Source organism: Gossypium arboreum, chromosome 9 (assembly GCF_025698485.1).
Source record: "Gossypium arboreum isolate Shixiya-1 chromosome 9, ASM2569848v2, whole genome shotgun sequence".
NCBI lineage: Eukaryota > Viridiplantae > Streptophyta > Magnoliopsida > Malvales > Malvaceae > Gossypium > Gossypium arboreum.
The window spans coordinates 87,548,067-87,567,644 of record NC_069078.1 but is presented as its reverse complement, the minus strand read 5'-3'; the positions used below and the strand labels follow the sequence as shown (position 1 = coordinate 87,567,644).

Here is a 19,578-nt window from a genome sequence, read left to right as displayed (position 1 = left end):
TTGATAGGAAATTGATAATTTGATTGGTTTGATTATTGATTCAATTCTAAATACATTAATAATAAAATAGATATAGAATCTAATGCCCTTAAATTGTTTATCCTCTTATTTAAAATTTTAAGTACTATGTGTAGCAATAAGAATTGTATAAAAAATTAACGAATATATCACGAAAGCAAAAGGAATCAAAATTACAGCCAATGAACAAACTTAAGATTGATAAAATTTATCTTTTATTACTCCACTTGTTATTCAATAAATTTTTATATTTTTATATCCGATTTACTATCCACGATAAGAGTTTGTGATTATTTTTCTCATAGTCTTCAAAATTCAAATATGCATTCTCTCTTTAAGAGTATAATATATTTTAGCACTACCCAATACTTCAGGTAATCAAACACTAATTTACTTTGTACTAACATATTATTTATATATTCATATTAACAAACTATGATTGATTTCTTTAATCTCATGCAATGTAAGAATGACAGAAACCTCAATCATACACTTTAAAACGTACCATCAAATCATGCTTAATTGGTTATAATTTAATTGGTTAAAAAAAACTAATGATTCACTCAAATTTTGACACCATTAATATCCCCAGGGCTCCAGTGCAGTTAAGCCCTCCTCACCACCATTTCTACATATTTTCCAAACAACGAAGAAAAATGATAAACAGCTCAAGTCCAAAGATCCCTATTATCTTCATGCAAAATCCATGAATCTGGATTGACAGATGTACATTCAAAAGACTTCATGCCTTATTGTCCCCATCTAGAAAGTAGCATTTCTTTTTTGGCCTTATTTTCTCTTCTTTTTTCTTGGCCTTATGTTTTTTTTCCTTGTATGTGTTGTTCTAAATCAAAAGAAAGCAACAAATCACATCAAATGACACCCCTCTTCTTCCTCTTGCTCCGGCCATTGCTCCTGCAAACATAATGTTACCCGAACTTTTCATTTTCTTTGAAGTGCCCGTTTTCAGAACATAGTCGAAGATGAACATCAGTGTATGATCCTCCATATATTATATGCCATTGGGTCTACATTAAGACTTAACAATAACAAAAACCCCAAATGGAAATGCATATTGAGACTCCATACCTTGATTCTAGTAGGAGTAATGGAAGACTTGGTTGAAGCTAAGGTTCCAAACCCAAACTTCGGTTTCTTATCTGCAGCCTTTATTATCTGGAAAGAACAAGTTAAAGACTCATCCACGCTCAACATGGCAGCAGCATTGTCGAACTCGCCGCAGTAATTTGGTGCTGAAAATATGGTTACAAGTTGCCTGTTAGCAAAGAATTCATATCCATCTTCAACCACCTACAAGCATAGATTATCTTTCAATTAGACAAAGGAACCCGAAGCCATAAGAATCTAACAAATGTTTCCTGTAGAACGAATTTAAACCTGGTGTGCTCGACATATGATATCAAGATCGAGCCTCTTGAGACAATCGATCACCCTGTCGGAACCAAACACATAGGAAACTCCCCGATCATTAGGACCCCATCCCAGAATGTCTTTACAAGGATCAGACCATAGTAGATCACACAGTAAGCCAGAGTCTGGAACATCAGTAGGCCTCTTTATCTTTCTAATCTGGTCCATGCTAAGGAGCTCTGGTGAAAGTCCACCATGCATGCAGAATATTTTTTCATCAACCAGAGCTGCCACAGGCAGGCAGTTAAAACAATCAGTGAACACTTTCCAAAGCCGGACATTGAATCTTCGTTTGCACTCGTCATAAAATCCGTAGATGCGGTTCACTGAAGCACATTCGTGGTTGCCCCTTAGAAGGAAAACTTTTTCGGGATATTTGACTTTGTATGCAAGGAGAAGGCATATCGTTTCGAGGCTTTGTTTTCCACGATCTACGTAATCCCCCAAGAATAAGTAATTGACATGAGGAGGGAAACCACCAATCTCGAATAGCCTCAGGAGATCAGAATACTGACCATGAATGTCTCCTGGATCATGAAAATAATCATCAAATAAGAAACATGTTATGTATGATTTATGCTTAGGTTTCTCAATGAATCCCATCTTAGTCAGACTGAGTGTAAATGAATTTCAAAAACAGAATATCGCGAAGCTTATGGCTATGGCAGCAATAAGAATTAAGAAACCTCCAAAAGTGGAAAACAAATTCACACTATGCAAAATATGCAGTTGCAGTCAAATTGCGCAATCTCCGGTTAAATTACCATGGAAGTCCTGCTGTAGGAGTTAGATTGTATTTTACCCTATTACTCAAAAAATGGATCAATTAGTTCTTGTCCATTAGATCAAAGAACAAGCCAGTTTTCTTTGCTAAAAGTTTCATCTATTTCTACTATTAAAAAGGGGTGTTGCTAGTAGAATAACCAGACAATTACATGTGATATGCCACGTGTACCTCATTCGAACATATAAGACCAATTCTTAAAGGTAGAAATTGATAGAATCTTTAATAAAAGGAGTAATTTGCTCTTTGATTTAATTTACAATGATTAATTTACCTAATTTTTTAGTAAAGAGGACAAAATACAATCTAAATTCTAGTAAATGGTATATGGTATTTTTATCCACAATCTCGTGAGCAAGAATTTAATAAACCAATTTTAAGTAGTTTAAATTCAGCCATACCCATCATAGGAATGATGAATTTTTATGAACATATTCATGAATCAGCACCTTTAATACTACATAAGGAAACTAAATTTGAAAACTTTTCAGAAATAATCAAATAAATCTTAGTGTTATACAACATGCAGAAGGTCTAATTGCTATCAAAACGCCCATAGGCCCCATACAACAAAAATAACTTCAAGCTTGACTCCAAAAATAAATCGAAGATAACCCATTTTAAGTAGTTTAAATTCAGCCATACCCATCACAGAAATGAAGAATTTTATGAACATAAGAACACAAAAACTTTCCAGAAACAAATCATCAAACAACAAGTGAACACATAAAATGGCAACCCCCCCCCCCCCCACTTCAAAAAGAGTCAAAATTATCCATAATTATGAACAGAGAGACAGATTTAATTTTTAAAAAAAAAAACAGAGTAAAAAGAAGATACCGCAAATCTTAATAGGTGCTTCAAGCTCTAAAAGAACAGGCTGCCTGGAAAAGATATCTTTAGAAACAAGACAAAGCTGCCTTATTTCAGACTCAGAAAGCTGGACTAGCTTCCCTGGTTTACCTCTAACTTCAAGCAACCTATTGATTATACCATCAAGAACACGAGCATCCATAATACAAAACCACCCTAAATAACCCTTGGGACCAAACAAGAAGAAGAAGAAGAAGAAGATATAGACACCCAAGAAGATAAAAGGAAACAAAAGAGAAAGAATCAAAGAATAAAGGGGAAAAGAAAAGTCTTTGCACCACTTACATGCTTTGATCTTGTTGTGAAAGTGAAGGAGAATTATCTTTGGGAAAAGAATGAAGTGAATGTTTAATCACGGACTGGTCGTTGATAGTGAGCGGGCGATTTCTTCCCTCCCTTCTTTTTGGCTTTTATATTTTCTTTAAAATGATGCTTACGTTTGAAAATTTTTGGGTTCACAAAGTTAAAATATAATAATTTTCCTTTTCATAATTTATATTTTATATTTTAAATCAAAACTTTATCTTTAATTCATTAATATTGGAGGTTCCTATCAATCCTCTTATTTTCTTGTTATTTTAAGAGTCTAGTTTTTATAATTTTATTTTAAGGAATTTTAGTTTTTATTTTTAGTTTTTGTATTTAAAAATTAACAATATTAAAGTTTTTTTTAATTTAGATTCATTTTAAAGTTTTTTTTTGTTACGCGACCACTAATGGAATATTTTGTTGTTTTAAAATGTCACCTAATAAATTTAATAGAATAACTTTGACGGTATTAACAATTAAATTTGACATTTGAAATCTGAAAATTAAATTAATTAAATTTATGGAAATAAAAATAGAGCAATTAAATTTTAAATGTACAAAAATATAAAAATTTAAATATATTTTAACTAAAAATATCAATCCATGGATCTAAAATTATTCAAACTATTTTTATATTTATTTAAATTTAATTTCAAAATATATTAAGAGTAATATGAATAATATATTTCAAACTTTTCAATATTATTTTAAATAATGAAATAGACTTTAACGTTTTTATTTAATATTTAAACTATTTTTGTTATGTTCATTGGAATTTGTTACCAATACCTTATTAGAATAGGCATCGTCACTCTTATTTTGTATGGTCTTAACTTCGTCAATGATGATTTTACTTGTGGACAATATTTCATCAATTATAGTCTTCACAGGCATATTCATGCTCAACACACAATACATCTTTGATCTACCTTATTAAAGTTTGGTGTTGAATTCTATTTTACATGAAATACACGTGAGATATTCCATCATCATCTAAAAATCTATCATGCTTTATAAGTGATCAACCATGACAAAACTAGAGCAAACACATGTTAAGACTTAGGGAGAAGGGATCAACATCGAAGCGAAGAGATAAACAACTACCTTGATCCATTGATTGAATGAGAAATTTTCACTTTAATCTCTCTCAAAATATAAATAATTTAAATTAAATCTTTTAACTTTTGAATAAATTTTTTTATACGTTTTTTACCCTTCAAAATTTTATAAGTTTATCTTAATCTCAAATAAAATTCATGGCTTCCCTTTTTAAGAAATGATCATCCTCGCCTATAAATATTATTTTTGTTCCCTACTTCGAGTGAGTTTAGATGGGCGGTACATTTAACTGCGGTTAGTGTAAAAATAACGATGACGGTAAAATTAGATACTACAATAATACTATAGTGTGAGATAAAAAATAAACTAAACGTATTGTATTACACCACACCGTCACCCTAAACGAAACCTTCCTTTTTCGTGACAACCTCACTGCTGCGTAAACCACCACCTTCTTCTATTTTAATCCTCAAACTAGATATAAAAAATCGAAAGTTGTGTTTGATTTTAGTAGATATTATTCTTGTTGTGTGTGCCCATGAGAATATATTCTTGGTGTCCTTTTTCTTTATAAAAATTATAAAATATTTGATAAAAAGTAAATAGATTAATAATGACGGCTGAAATGAAAGGAAAAAGAAATGAAGACAATAGACGGATTAAAATTTAGATTGAAAAAGCATTTTCAATTTCAACTCCTTTGATTTGATGTTATTCTTCTTTTATGCCAAAGTGATTTAGGAATAATTTACTTCTTAGATTGGATTGTTTACGGCTGGAAAAAATAATGATAGTTTGAATCTAAATGGAATGGTGAATCGGATTGATTGGGAGTTTCAGTATGAAGAAATACATTAAATTAGTTTATTTAAAATTGATACGGATTAATTGAATTGAGTAATTGAATTATAATTTTTTATTTTAAATATCTTTTGTTTTTATAATTTTTTAATGATGTATTTAGTTAATCTAGACAGATAGATTGAATTGGTTGAATCGTGTTTTTAATATTTTTATTTATATAAATTTTAATAATTTATTTAATTGAACTGAATAAATTAATTACACTAATAAATTGATAATTTTACTGATTAGACTAGGACTCGAATTCTAAATGTAACGCCCCCTTTACCCGAGACCGTCGCCGGAGTCGAGCACGAGGCATTACTAAACTTATTTGAGCACTTAAACAAATTCAAACAATTTATATCACACTTTCCAGACAAGCTGTCCAACTGCGTTACAGATGAAAAAAAATCATATCTCAAGTTACAAAACTCGAAATCCAAATCCGTAAATTTTTCCCAAATCTAGGCTCATATATCTACTTACTAATTTTTTTCTAGAATTTTTGGTTGGGCCAATTCGTACAGTTTATTAGTTGAAGTCTCCCCTATTTCAGGGTTCAGCTGCTTTGACCCCTGTTCACTACGAACCAAATTTCTCCATGTACAGAATTCAAATAACCAAGCCGTTTATTTATCTTAAAAATATACTCAATAAGGAATCCATACATATATCGTATGACTCCTAATTAATTTTTTTACAATTTTTAATGATTTTTACAAATCAGAACAGGGGAGTTCAAAATCACTCTGACCTTGTCTCACAGAAATTCAAATATCTCCTGATATGAAAGCCTTTTGCTTACACCGTTTCCTCTATGTGAAACTAGATTCAATAAGATTTAATTTCATATTTTATTCAACCTCTAATTAGATTTTCATGATTTATGGTAAATTTTCAAACTCAAACTACTGCTACTAACCAAAAACTATTTTAGTACAAAATGTTGTTAACTAGTTTATAACATCTTTACTTTATTTCATTTAAACTCTATACATGCCATATAAATCTTCAAACATAAAAAAAGCTACGGAATTGATCTGGATAGTGTGCTTTGTTGTGTTGATCCGATCTACCCACTTCACTTCAAGTCAATCTACATAAAAATATTAAACACACACAAGTAAGCTTATTGAAGCTTAGTAAGTTCATAGGTTAAAAGTAATGCTTACCAAACATAATATTTCCAAACAATACCAAAACATTTACTAAAGTTTCCTGCGATTCACAACCATTGTTATAATAATTCACATAGTTGAGCTCAACAGTAACAACTACTCAATCTCTTTCATTTGGATCACTTCTCTTTTATTTCTTATAATCAAATTAGGAAACGGCTTACGAAATTGAGTACGTCGTTGCTCAATGCCACGATTCACAACTCAGTATGGTTTTCCTCATTGAAATACCATACCTACATTTTTCAACTCGGTATGGGAAATGCCATACCTACATTTTTTTAACTCAGTATGGATTTGATAATACCATACCTACATTTCACAGCTCAGTATGGATAATACCATACCTACATTTCACAACTCAGTATGGATGATACCATACCTACATTTCACACTTTTCCATGGAACAACCATGGTCTTATCCGTCAATTCATCACACGTCACGATACGAACGTACTCAATCCTGCGTTTTTCCTAATTTGCATTTCCACATTTATTCTTTCATTAACAAAATCTACACAATCCCACAACAAATTCGTATATAATAACACATTATAAACTTCAATCATTCACAAATAAACATCTAATTCCAACCATATGAACTTACCCGGCTAATTTGTAGAAGATATTGAAATTTAGGGACTATTCCGCAACTTTTTCTTTTCCTCGTTCTTCTTTGGATTCTTGATCTATAATATAAAATATTTCTACTCATTAGCATTTATTTGATTTCTATTTCACTTCACAATTTATGCTGTTCAAATTTCGAAATTGCACTTTTACCCCAAAATTTACAGTTTTCACAATTTAGTCCCCGCTAATTCACCCATCAATTGAACTAATTTTTCTCAATTAACACTTTATTTTATCATTATAAACTATTTCAAAACCTTTTATATTCTGAATTTCAACAACAACCTTCAATTCACAACTTTTTCACAATTAGGTCCTAAATATCATTTCCTATCAAAATCACTTAATAAAACTACCTTAATATGAAATTATAACTTAAATTTAATAATAATTCATCATAAAATTCCTTATCCATCTAGGGTAACTTCCAATTTCACCCATAAAATCAAAAACTAATGAATTCTACAAGTGGACCTAATTGTAAAAGTCATAAAACATAAAATTATCAAGAAAAGCAAGAATTAAACTCACATGATGTAAAAATATGAAAACAAGCTTTCTCCAGACCTTCTATGGCGTTTTGGCTGAGAAAATATGAAGAAATGTCTAGATTTTTCAATTACATCATTATTTAACTATTAACTTTTATCTATTTCCAATTTTACCCTTGTTCACATTGTTTTCTTGCTTATTTCATACCCAAACCGTCCAGCCATTAACCTTTGGGTCTAATTGCTCTTTAAATCCATCTTTTAAATACTTAAGCTATTTACTCACGGTTTAACAAATTTTGTGCTATTTTCAATTTAGTCCTTTTAATTAGTTAGCCATCCAAACGTTAAAATTTTCTAACGAAACTTTAATACTAACTCAATGACACTCCATAAATATTTATAAAAATATTTATAGCTCGATTTTCGACTTTGAGGTCTCGATACTTCATTTTTGACCCGTTTGACCTAATAAATTCTTTTAATTCACTAATTTCACCATTTCACAAATTCTTCTAAATTCTTACTTGACTCATAAATATTAAATTACTATCTTGTTCAATCTTATTTGTCGAATTTAGTGATCTCAAATCACCATTTCCGACACCACTTGAAAATTAGTAGTTACAACTCTCCCCCCCTTTAAAAATTTCGTCCTCGAAATTTGTTACCTGAAAATAGATTTGGATACTGTGATCTTATTGACTCCTCTGTTTCCCAGGTTGCCTCCTCCATACCATGTCGATGCCATAATACTTTAACCAATGGTACTCTTTTGTTCCGCAATTCCTTAACTTCACGAGCCAAAATCTTCACTGGTTCTTCTGAATAAGTCATATCTGGTTGAAGCTCAATTTCAGTATGGGGAATTACGTGTGAAGGATCTGACCTATACTGCCTTAGCATAGACACATGAAACACATTATGAATCTTCTCAAGTTCCGGAGGTAAAGCCAAACGATAAGCCACAGGACCAACCCTTTCCACAATTTCATATGGCCCTATGAATCTCGGACTTAATTTTCCCTTTTTACCAAATCGTAACACCCTTTTCCATGGTAAAACTTTTAAAAATACTCGATCACCCACTGCATATTTTATGTCTCTTCGTTTTAAATCCGCATATGACTTCTGACGATCTGAAGTTGCTTTTAAACTATCTTGAATAATCCGGACTTTCTCTTTGGTTTCTCGAATCAAATCAACCCCAACTATTTTTGATTCACTCAATTCAGACCAACACAATGGAGTCTTGCATTTTCTACCATAAAGAGCCTCAAATGGTGTCATTTTTATACTAGACTGATAGCTATTGTTGTAAGCAAACTCAGCCAACGGTAAATACCTTTCCCAACTGTCACCAAACTCGAGTATACAACATCTTAACATATCTTCTAAAATTTGAATCACTCGCTCTGACTGTCCATCTGTTTGAGGATGAAATGCTGTACTAAAATTCAATCTGGTGCCTAAAGCTTCTAGCAATTTATTCCAAAATCTTGAAGTAAACCTCGGATCCGATGCGAAATGATAGATATTGGAACTCCATGTAGTCTCACAATCTCGACACATACAATTCGCTAACTTATTAAGTGAAAAATCATTTCGACCGAATAAAGTGTCGACTTTGTCAATCTATCAACAATCACCCATATCGAATCTTTCTTTCTTGGAGTCACAGCAATCGACACAAAATCCATTGAAATATGCTCCCACTTCCATTCAGAATCATAATGGGTTGTAATAAACCCGTTGGCACTTGATGCTCGCTTTAACTTGTCGGCAAATCAAACATTTTGCAATAAATTTGAAATTTCTCTTTTCATACCAGCCACCAATATGTCTTTTTCAGATCACCATACATTTTGTACTACCGGATGAATAGAATACATACTATTATGTGCTTCAGAAAGAATATCATTCTTTAAATCGAATTATTTGGAACACAAATCCTATTATGATAGCGCAATATACCTTCATCATCAATCTTGAACTCGAATCTAAATTATCCCGAACCATTTGTCGTTTCAAGACCAATTTTGGATCTTCATTCTGCAGCTTCGAATTTGTTGAAGAAACATTGGTTTTACCTTCAATTCTACTAATACAACACCTTCTTCATTAAGAGCCAAATGAGCATTCATTGCTCGAAGTGCAAACAAGGATGACTTTCGACTCAAAGGCATCAAGAACTACATTAGCTTTCCACGGATGATAGTCAATAACCAAATCATAGTCTTTCAAGAACTCTAACCACCGTCTCGTCTTAAGTTCGGTTCCTTCGAGTCATTAAGTATTTCAAACTTTTGTGATCCGTATACATATAACACTTCTCACCATATAAATAGTGTCTCCAAATTTTTAAGGCAAAAATAATTGCAGCTAACTCAAGATCATGTGTAGGGTAATTCTTTTCATGTGGTTTTAATTGCCGTGAAGCATAAGCCACTACCTTTTCCATTGCATTAACACACAACCCAAACCACTTAAAGATGCATCATTGTACACAACATACGGTATATACGATTCGGTTGAGTTAAGACGGAGCTTCATTAACATTTTCTTTAATCGATCAAAGCTCACGACATTCATCGACCACATAAACTCAACATTCTTCGTAATAAATGAGTCATTGGTGAAGCAATCATGGAAAAATTATTTACAAAACGGCAATAGTATCCTGCTAATCCCGAAAACTTCGCACTTGAGTTACATTCTTGGTGTTTTCCAATTCACCACCGCCAAACTTTACTTGGATCCACACGAATTCCTTGGTGATATAATATGACCCGAAATCCAACCTCATGAAGCCAAAACTCACATTTACTAATTTCGCATATAACGCTTTTCTCTCAAAGTCGTAGTACAATTCTCAAGTCTTTGTGCATGTTCGGATTCTGTCTTTGAATAGACCAATATGTCATCAATAAATACCACCACAAATCTATCCAAATAAGACTGAAAAATTGATTCATTAAATCCATAAATGCAGTAGGGCATTCGTTAAACCAAAAGGCATTACCAAAAATTCGTAGTGACCATACCGAGTTCGAAAAGCGTCTTTGGCACATCACACTCTTTAACCTTCATTGATAATACCCAGATCTAAGGTCTATTTTTGAGAACAACTGCAGCACCTTTCAGTTGATCAAACAAATCATCGATACGAGGTAATGGATATTTATTTTAATTGTTACCTTATTCAACTACCGTAATCAATACACAATCGCAACGAACCATCTTTCTTTTTCACAAATAAGACAAAGCGCCCAAGGTGATGTACTCGATTCGATGAACCCTTTATCCAATAACTCTTGCAACCGTGTCTTCAACTCTTTTAACTCACCTGGTGCCATTCTATACGGTGTTATTGATATTGAGTACATGCAGGAATTACATCAATTATGAATTCAACCTCACGATCCGGGGTAAACCGGTAATTCCTCGAAACACATCGGTAAACTCATTAACAATCGACAATTGTTCCATCTTCAATTCGAACCCGAGTATCAAGAATATAAGCTAGAAATGCTTCATTACCTTTCGAATCAATTTTTTTGTAAAGGTGAAATAATTCGACATCATTCTTTTATCCCCAAACTCATTTGAAACTATTTCCCGTCGACATTTTAAATCAATCCGTTTTCTCTACAATTCACTATGGCATCGTGTTCAATCAACCAATCCATTCCAAGAATAACATCAAATTCTCGGAAAGGTAACAACATTAAATCAGCAGAGAATTCACAGCCTTGTATTTTCAGTGGACAATTCCGACATATTAAATTAACCAACACACTTTGCCCTAGTGGATTAGTGACTTGCAATTCAAGGTCAGTGGACTCAACAGTCATTTTCTTTTCTAACACTAATGCAGTGCAAATATATGAATGTGTAGATCCGGGATCAATTAAAGCATACACAGAATCATCAAAAAGATAGAAATTACCAGCTATCACATCTGGAGCAGAAGCTTCTTCCCTTTCCCGGATAGCATATGTACGTGCAAGTACTCTTGTCTCTGATCGAGCTGCAGTATCTCTCGTTCCCGAATGAACAGTCCCAGTAGCACTACTTTGACCCGAACGTTTACCTTTCTGAGGAGTATTTGCTTGCTTCTCCCCTTGTTCTCTATCTTCTTTTAATAATTGAGGACAGTCCCGAATAAAATGATCAGTTCCACCACATTTATAGCAAGCTCCGGCTCTTCCCCAACACTCACCAATATGAAATCTACCACAATTTTTACATCTAAGTCTCGGAATATTTTGCACACTACTAACACTAGCTGCTAGTTTCTTAGTTACTCCGACATCTTGTTGAGTCGTTTTACTTTTATTCGATCGTTCCGGGATTGTAATAGGTCGACTAGAATCATCTCTGAACTTTTTGGCTGGAAAAGTCGCAGTTGGTCTAGAGAAACTTCTTTTGTATACCTCTTTACCTCTTCTTTCTCTTTGCATCTTTGTGTTATACACTTCTTCCATCTTTTGAGCTCGATCAGACAGAATCACAAATTCTCGAATCTCTGTACCTCCAATCATCATTCTTATTTCATCATTAAGCCCTTCTTCAAATCTAATGCACATTTCTTCCTCTGTCGGTACAACATCTCGAGCATATCTACTGAGATACACAAATTCTCTTTCATATTCGGCCACTGTTTTATTCCCTTGTCGAAGATCAAGAAATTCTCTCTTCTTCTTATCTAAATATCTCTTTCCCACATACTTCTTCTTAAATTCGTTTTAGAAGAATTCCTGTAAGTTTATCTCAGAGGTACCATCGCCTCAATGGTTTCCCACCAATTATACGCTTCTTCTTTCAATATAAAGCGCACATCCCAAATAGTCATCCGGAGAACACATCATCTGTTTAAAAACTCTCCAAACTCTTTAACCAATACTCGCTTTAACCGGATCATCGTCCGATCTCCTCGAAATTCTTCACTCCAAACTTTCGAGTTTTTCAATTGGTGTTCTTTTGCTAGATTCATCTATTAAAGGAGGAGCAACCGGGTTGTAACGGTGGTACAAGAGGGGAGGAGGAGGTTGTTGTACCTGACTTCTTCCTTGTATTGTTTCATGATACCACTGATTCATTAATCCGTAAATCATATTTTTAAGTTCTTCCTCTCTCATTAAAGAAATCGGGACATTACCACTTGTTTCCTGTTCAGAAGTTTGTATTCTACTATTAACTTCCTCTTCCTGACTAGCACCATCGGGTCTATCAGACATCTTTACAATCTATAACAAAAATTAGTAATTAGATTGGATCATTCACATCACACTATCACAGATTTATATGGCATGTATTTTTAAACACTTTACACATCAAATTCGTTCCGAGAATCGACTAAACCAAGCTCTGATACCAATAAATGTAACACCCCCTTTACCCGAGACCGTCGCCGGAGTCGAGCACGAGGCATTACTAAACTTATTTGAGCACTTAAACAAATTCAAACAATTTATATCACACTTTCCAGACAAGCTGTCCAACTGCGTTATAGATGAAAAAAAAATCATATCTCAAGTTAAAAAACTCGAAATCCAAATCCGTAAATTTTCCCCAAATCTAGGCTCATATATCTACTTACTAATTTTTTTCTAGAATTTTTGGTTGGGCCAATTAGTACAGTTTATTAGTTGAAGTCTCCCCTGTTTCAGGGTTCAGCTGCTTTGACCCCTGTTCACTACGAACCAAATTTCTCCATGTATAGAATTCAAATAACCAAACCATTTATTTATCTTAAAAATAGACTCAATAAGGAATCCATACATATATCGTATGACTCCTAATTAATTTTTTTACAATTTTTAATGATTTTTACAAATCAGAATAGGGGAGTTCAAAATCACTCTGACCTTGTCTCACAGAAATTCAAATATCTCCTGATATGAAAGCCTTTTGCTTACACCGTTTCCTCTATGTGAAACTAGATTCAATAAGATTTAATTTCATATTTTATTCAACCTCTAATTATATTTTCATGATTTATGGTAAATTTTCAAACTCAAACTACTGCTACTAACCAAAAACTATTTTAGTACAAAATGTTGTTAACTAGTTTATAACATCTTTACTTTATTTCATTTAAACTCTATACATGCCATATAAATCTTCAAACATAAAAAAAAGCTACCGAATTGATCTGGATAGTGTGCTTTGTTGTGTTGATCCGATCTACCCACTTCACTTCAAGTCAATCTACATAAAAATATTAAACACACACAAGTAAGCTTATTGAAGCTTAGTAAGTTCATAGGTTAAAAGTAATGCTTACCAAACATAATATTTCCAAACAATACCAAAACATTTACTAAAGTTTCCTGCGATTCACAACCATTGTTATAATAATTCACATAGTTGAGCTCAACAAGAATAACTACTCAATCTCTTTCATTTGGATCACTTCTCTTTATTTCTTATAATCAAATTAGGAAACGGCTTACGAAATTGAGTACGTCGTTGCTCAATGCCACGATTCACAACTCAGTATGGTTTTCCTCATTGAAATACCATACCTACATTTTTCAACTCGGTATGGGAAATGCCATACCTACATTTTTTAACTCAATATGGATTTGATAATACCATACCTACATTTCACAGCTCAGTATGGATAATACCATACCTACATTTCACAACTCAGTATGGATGATACCATACCTACATTTCACACTTTTCCATGGAACAACCATGGTCTTATCCGTCAATTCATCACACGTCACGATACGAACGTACTCAATCCTGCGTTTTTCCTAATTTGCATTTCCACATTTATTCTTTCATTAACAAAATCTACACAATCCCACAACAAATTCGTATATAATAACACATTATAAACTTCAATCATTCACAAATAAACATCTAATTCCAACCATATGAACTTACCCGGCTAATTTGTAGAAGATATTGAAATTTAGGGACTATTCCGCAACTTTTTCTTTTCCTCGTTCTTCTTTGGATTCTTGATCTATAATATAAAATATTTCTACTCATTAGCATTTATTTGATTTCTATTTCACTTCACAATTTATGCTGTTCAAATTTCGAAATTGCACTTTTACCCCAAAATTTACAGTTTTCACAATTTTGTCCCTGCTTAATTCACCCATCAATTGAACTAATTTTTCTCAATTAATACTTTATTTTATCATTATAAACTATTTCAAAACCTTTTTTATTCTGAATTTCAACAACAACCTTCAATTCACAACTTTTTCACAATTAGGTCCTAAATATCATTTCCTATCAAAATCACTTAATAAAACCACCTTAATATGAAATTAGAACTTAAATTTCATAATAATTCATCATAAAATTCCCTTATCCATCTAGGGTAACTTCCAATTTCACCCATAAAATCAAAAACTAATGAATTCTACAAGTGGACCTAGTTGTAAAAGTCATAAAAACATAAAAATTATCAGGAAAAAGCAAGAATTAAACTCACATGATGTAAAAATATGAAAACCAGCTTTCTCCAGACCTTCTATGGCGTTTTGGCTGAGAAAATATGAAGAAATGTCTAGATTTTTCAATTACATCATTATTTAACTATTAACTTTTATCTATTTCCAATTTTACCCCTTGTTCACATTGTTTTCTTGCTTATTTCATACCCAAACCGTCCAGCCATTAACCTTTGGGTCTAATTGCTCTTTAAATCCATCTTTTTAAATACTTAAGCTATTTACTCACAATTTAACAAATTTTGTGCTATTTTCAATTTAGTCCTTTTTAATTAGTTAGCCATCCAAACGTTAAAATTTTCTAACGAAACTTTAATACTAACTCAATGGCACTCCATAAATATTTATAAAAATATTTATAAAAATATTTATAGCTCGATTTTTGACTTTGAGGTCTCGATACTTCATTTTTGACCCGTTTGACCTAATAAATTCTTTTAATTCACTAATTTCACCATTTCACAAATTCTTCTAAATTCTTACTTGACTCATAAATATTAAATTACTATCTTGTTCAATCTTATTTGTCGAATTTAGTGATCTCAAATCACCATTTCGACACCCTTTGAAAATTAGGCCGTTACACTAAAAACCATGAGAAAAGTTTTGGATAATTTTAAAATAGTATGCATTTATTTATTGTTTTATTATTTTTAAAATATAATTCATTTATTATTTTAAATTATTATAATATAATTTACTTAAAAAATAGATTTGAAATTTTGAATGTTAAATTATAATAACTCAAATTTAATAATAAAAAGAGTAAATTGTACTAAAGATCAATAAACTATTAGTAAGTTTACATTTTAGTCACACAACTTTAAAATGTTACAAAATGACCATTAAAAATTTAAAAGTTTTCATTTAAATAACCAAACTATTAAAATTGTTATTGTATAGCCTTCTCCGGTCGCATTGCCTGCACCAATTGAAAGCTCTTATTCTTCTTCTCTTCTACAATTCAATTTTTTTTTAGAAACAATCTTTAACATCACAAATTTGTGAACCAAAATCCGAACAATTTTCTTCTATAGTCTTCGACTTTGACCTAGATACGTTTTTTTACTTGTCAATGAGTATTGATCCATCATATCAATCATTGAATTGTCACTTTGAGCTCACTAGTCGAACTTAAAAAAAAAAAAACTTGATAGCTCAGTGACTTTAATAAAAATTTTGAATACTTCAACTACTTAAATGAAAACTTTCAAATAATTTAATGACTATTTTTGTAATTTTTTAAAGTTTAAAGACCACAATGTAAGTTTATTTATAATTTAGTAACTTTAAATGTAGTTTGCCTTAAAAATAAATAATTCTAAAAATTGTGATTTCAAATTTAATTCATCAAACTTAAATTGAACTATTAAACCTCCAATTTAGACTTATTTAAGAATAGAATTATCCATTTAGGATCCAAGTTTTGTTAAATATTTATAAAATTTTGAATGAAACTTGTAGAATAAAATTAAACCCATAAAAATATTATTTAAGTTCAGCATCCAACATTTAAAGTACAATATTAGCTCAACTCAACCTTTTTTTGTTATTTTACTTGTTGTTATATATTACGTAATTTATATATTTTAAAAATATATAGATCTATAATATTTTTTAGAAAAATATCTATAATAATATATAATACTAGATGAAAGTGTTACGAGCTAAAGTGCAAAGCTCGTGATCACCACACAAGGTGAGTCCCTGGAGGTCTATCAATTAAATGGGGATCATTTAGTCCACGAGAATTGGTTTGATTCAAGGAACTGTAGGGGAAGTCTGTCAGATTAAAGCTTGGGTGGCTCAATGATGAAGATATGACAACATAGACTACCTTGGTAATTATGGGAACTAATCTTAGAATTTTGATAGGAATCATATTGTAACAACCCAAAATCCGTGGGCATCAGAAAAGTACATTATTGGGCTTTCGTCTTAGTAAACTGTAATGACCCGAATTTTACTGTTATCGAAAAAGTGTATTTTCGGGTATCCGTTTTTGAAAAAAATGGATTCGTAAATATTTATTAAAAATATTTACGAAGTAAAATGAGTGGTTAATTAGAGTTTAATTAAGTGAATTTAATTTAATTAAGAGTGATTAGGAAAAAGGATTAAATTGAATGAAGTGTGAAAGTTTAATTATAGAATAAAAAATTTGAAAGGACTAAATAAGCAAATAAGCCAAAAGAGTGCCAAGTGTATGGCAAAAATAAAATACAAGTGTAATAAATATAATACACACATTTGTAATACATGTATGTATTTGCTTATTATTTAAGTAAATATTAATGTATTTATTATTATTAAATTGATATTATATGATAAATAAATAAAAGTAAGACAAATGTGAGGTAATGATTGGGTACAAGTGTATTAATAAAATACATACACTTGTAATGCTTGTATTTAAGTATTAATAGATATTTATTATTAATAAAAGGTATTTATTAATTAAATAATTATATTATAAGATTTTTATGTGAAAAATAAATAAAAGTTGACAAATGTATGATATGTATAGTGACATGTGTAATGTTAGTATATGTATATTTATAAAATACATGTATATTTACTTATTATATAAGTATGTTATTAAGTTATTATTATTGTTATTATATATATATATATATAACAAAACAAAGAAAAGGAATAGAAAGAAACAGAGAAGAAACGAAACAGGGGAGAAAGAAGGAGAAAAATAAAGGAAAGAAAGGAAAAAGGGGAAATAGGGATATTGAAGCTTGAAAGTTTAATAAGTAAGTCAATTTAGCTCTTTTTACTTAATTTTGATATTTTAGAAGTTTTAGAACAAAGTTTTGATGAAATTAAGTTGATATTTTGAAGGTTATTAGATTTCTAGATATTATTCATGTTGAATAAAATGATGAATTATGAGTTTTATTGATAAGAATTTAAGTTAGAAGTGGGAAAATGATTAAATTATAAAGAGAAAGTTAAGTTTTGACATAGAAAGGACTAAGTTGAAAGAAATTCAGAATTTAAGTTTTATGTTGAATATGAAAAGCTGGAATTTATTTTAAGCAAGTATAAAGATGAAAACTTAAGTTAATTTTGAAGAAAAAAAATGGTTATGGTGGAAGGACTAAATTGGAATTTATGAAAAAGTTACATGGAAATCTTAAGAATGTGATATTAATGACTTTGAATGAATGTAAATTTTTCCGTAACTAACGTAGCGCCGGAAATGTCATCGAATAAGGGGAAAGAGAAAGTGGACGAGGATATCGAGTAAACTCGAGAATTATGGTTTGTATTTCTATAAACCGAATCTAATAATTATTTGTTGAATTTATTATTTATATGAATGGTAAGTATTATTATTATTATTATTATTATTATTATTATTATTATTATTATTATGGTATTGAATTGAATAAAATTCATGAATTATTAGTGATTATTGATATTGAATAGAATATGTGAATATTGAGTGGAAAATTGAAAAATGTATATTGCATTGAAATTAATTTGCATGTGGATTGATATGGAAAAATGTATTAAATTGGATTGAAACTAAAATACAAATGAAATTGAAAAGTTGAAAGTTTATTGAATACCCTATTAACTGTATCGGGCTAGTCGGATATAGTTGGCATGCCATAGGATTGGAAGTGTTCAGGGATATTCCGACTGTGAGTCGATGAGACACTATATGTGTCGACTACTGTGACTGTTCCGGATTCGTTTCGAAGAGGAACTCCGTACCTGACTGTTACTGTTATTGTTCCGGATTTGTTTCAATGAGGTACTTTGTGTACTGCTACTGTTACTGTTACCTTTACGGTGTATTCTGGCTTCGGCCGATGAAACACTGTATACTATCCTCGGTGTGTGGGTTGGATCCGTATATTCGTCCAGGTCTGAGTCATGTTAATAGGGGTAATGAAAAGTATTAAAGACTGTCTGTTACTGAATAATTGATTGTTACAGAATAAACGACTGATACTGAATAAATGAATATTACTGATTAACCAATTATTATTTTTGACTGACTGGTACTGAACGATAAAGATCAATTGGTTGTTACCAAGAATATTGACTGTTATTAAAATGAGATAGTACAAAATATTGAATGAAAGGTGAATAATATTATTACTCAAATGAATTGTAAATAGAAGTACTGAAAAACTAATTGTTACTGAATAATGGACTGCTACTGAATGTCTGAATGATACTGAACACAGGTTATTACTGAATAAATATGAAAAATCGACGGATAATGAACAAACATTGAAATTGTATACATTTCATCGAAAGTGATTAACAAGATCTTAGCATTATATTTCAAAAACAAATGATTGAACTATTAGTAGTAATAGATTGAATTCTCAAGGTTCATTGATATATGATTTATTATTGACTTAAGTATCGGTTTATAGAAATACCACTGAGTTCATATTCAACGTACGGTTTGTCTTCGTGCACAGGTTAAGTTAAAGACAGATCGT

At 31.1% G+C, this 19,578-nt stretch overlaps 1 protein-coding gene and 1 long non-coding RNA gene across 2 annotated transcripts; both read right to left on the bottom strand.

The window, feature by feature from the left end:
• Nucleotides 1-550: 550 nt before the first annotated feature.
• On the bottom strand, nt 551-3,541 carry LOC108457248 (serine/threonine-protein phosphatase PP1 isozyme 3-like). Its single transcript, XM_017756207.2, has 4 exons — nt 3,074-3,541; nt 1,417-1,976; nt 1,108-1,329; nt 551-933 (listed from the first exon to the last, which is right to left on the bottom strand). The coding sequence occupies exons 1-4, from the start codon at nt 3,246-3,248 to the stop codon at nt 886-888; spliced, it is 1,005 nt and encodes a 334-aa protein (XP_017611696.1). The 5' UTR covers nt 3,249-3,541; the 3' UTR covers nt 551-885.
• A 2,809-nt stretch (nt 3,542-6,350) lies between these two features.
• Nucleotides 6,351-8,631, bottom strand: LOC128280926 (uncharacterized). The gene is made up of 3 exons (XR_008271139.1): nt 8,294-8,631; nt 7,106-7,187; nt 6,351-6,416 (listed from the first exon to the last, which is right to left on the bottom strand). It is a non-coding gene; the product is annotated as an uncharacterized LOC128280926 (long non-coding RNA).
• Nucleotides 8,632-19,578: the final 10,947 nt, after the last annotated feature.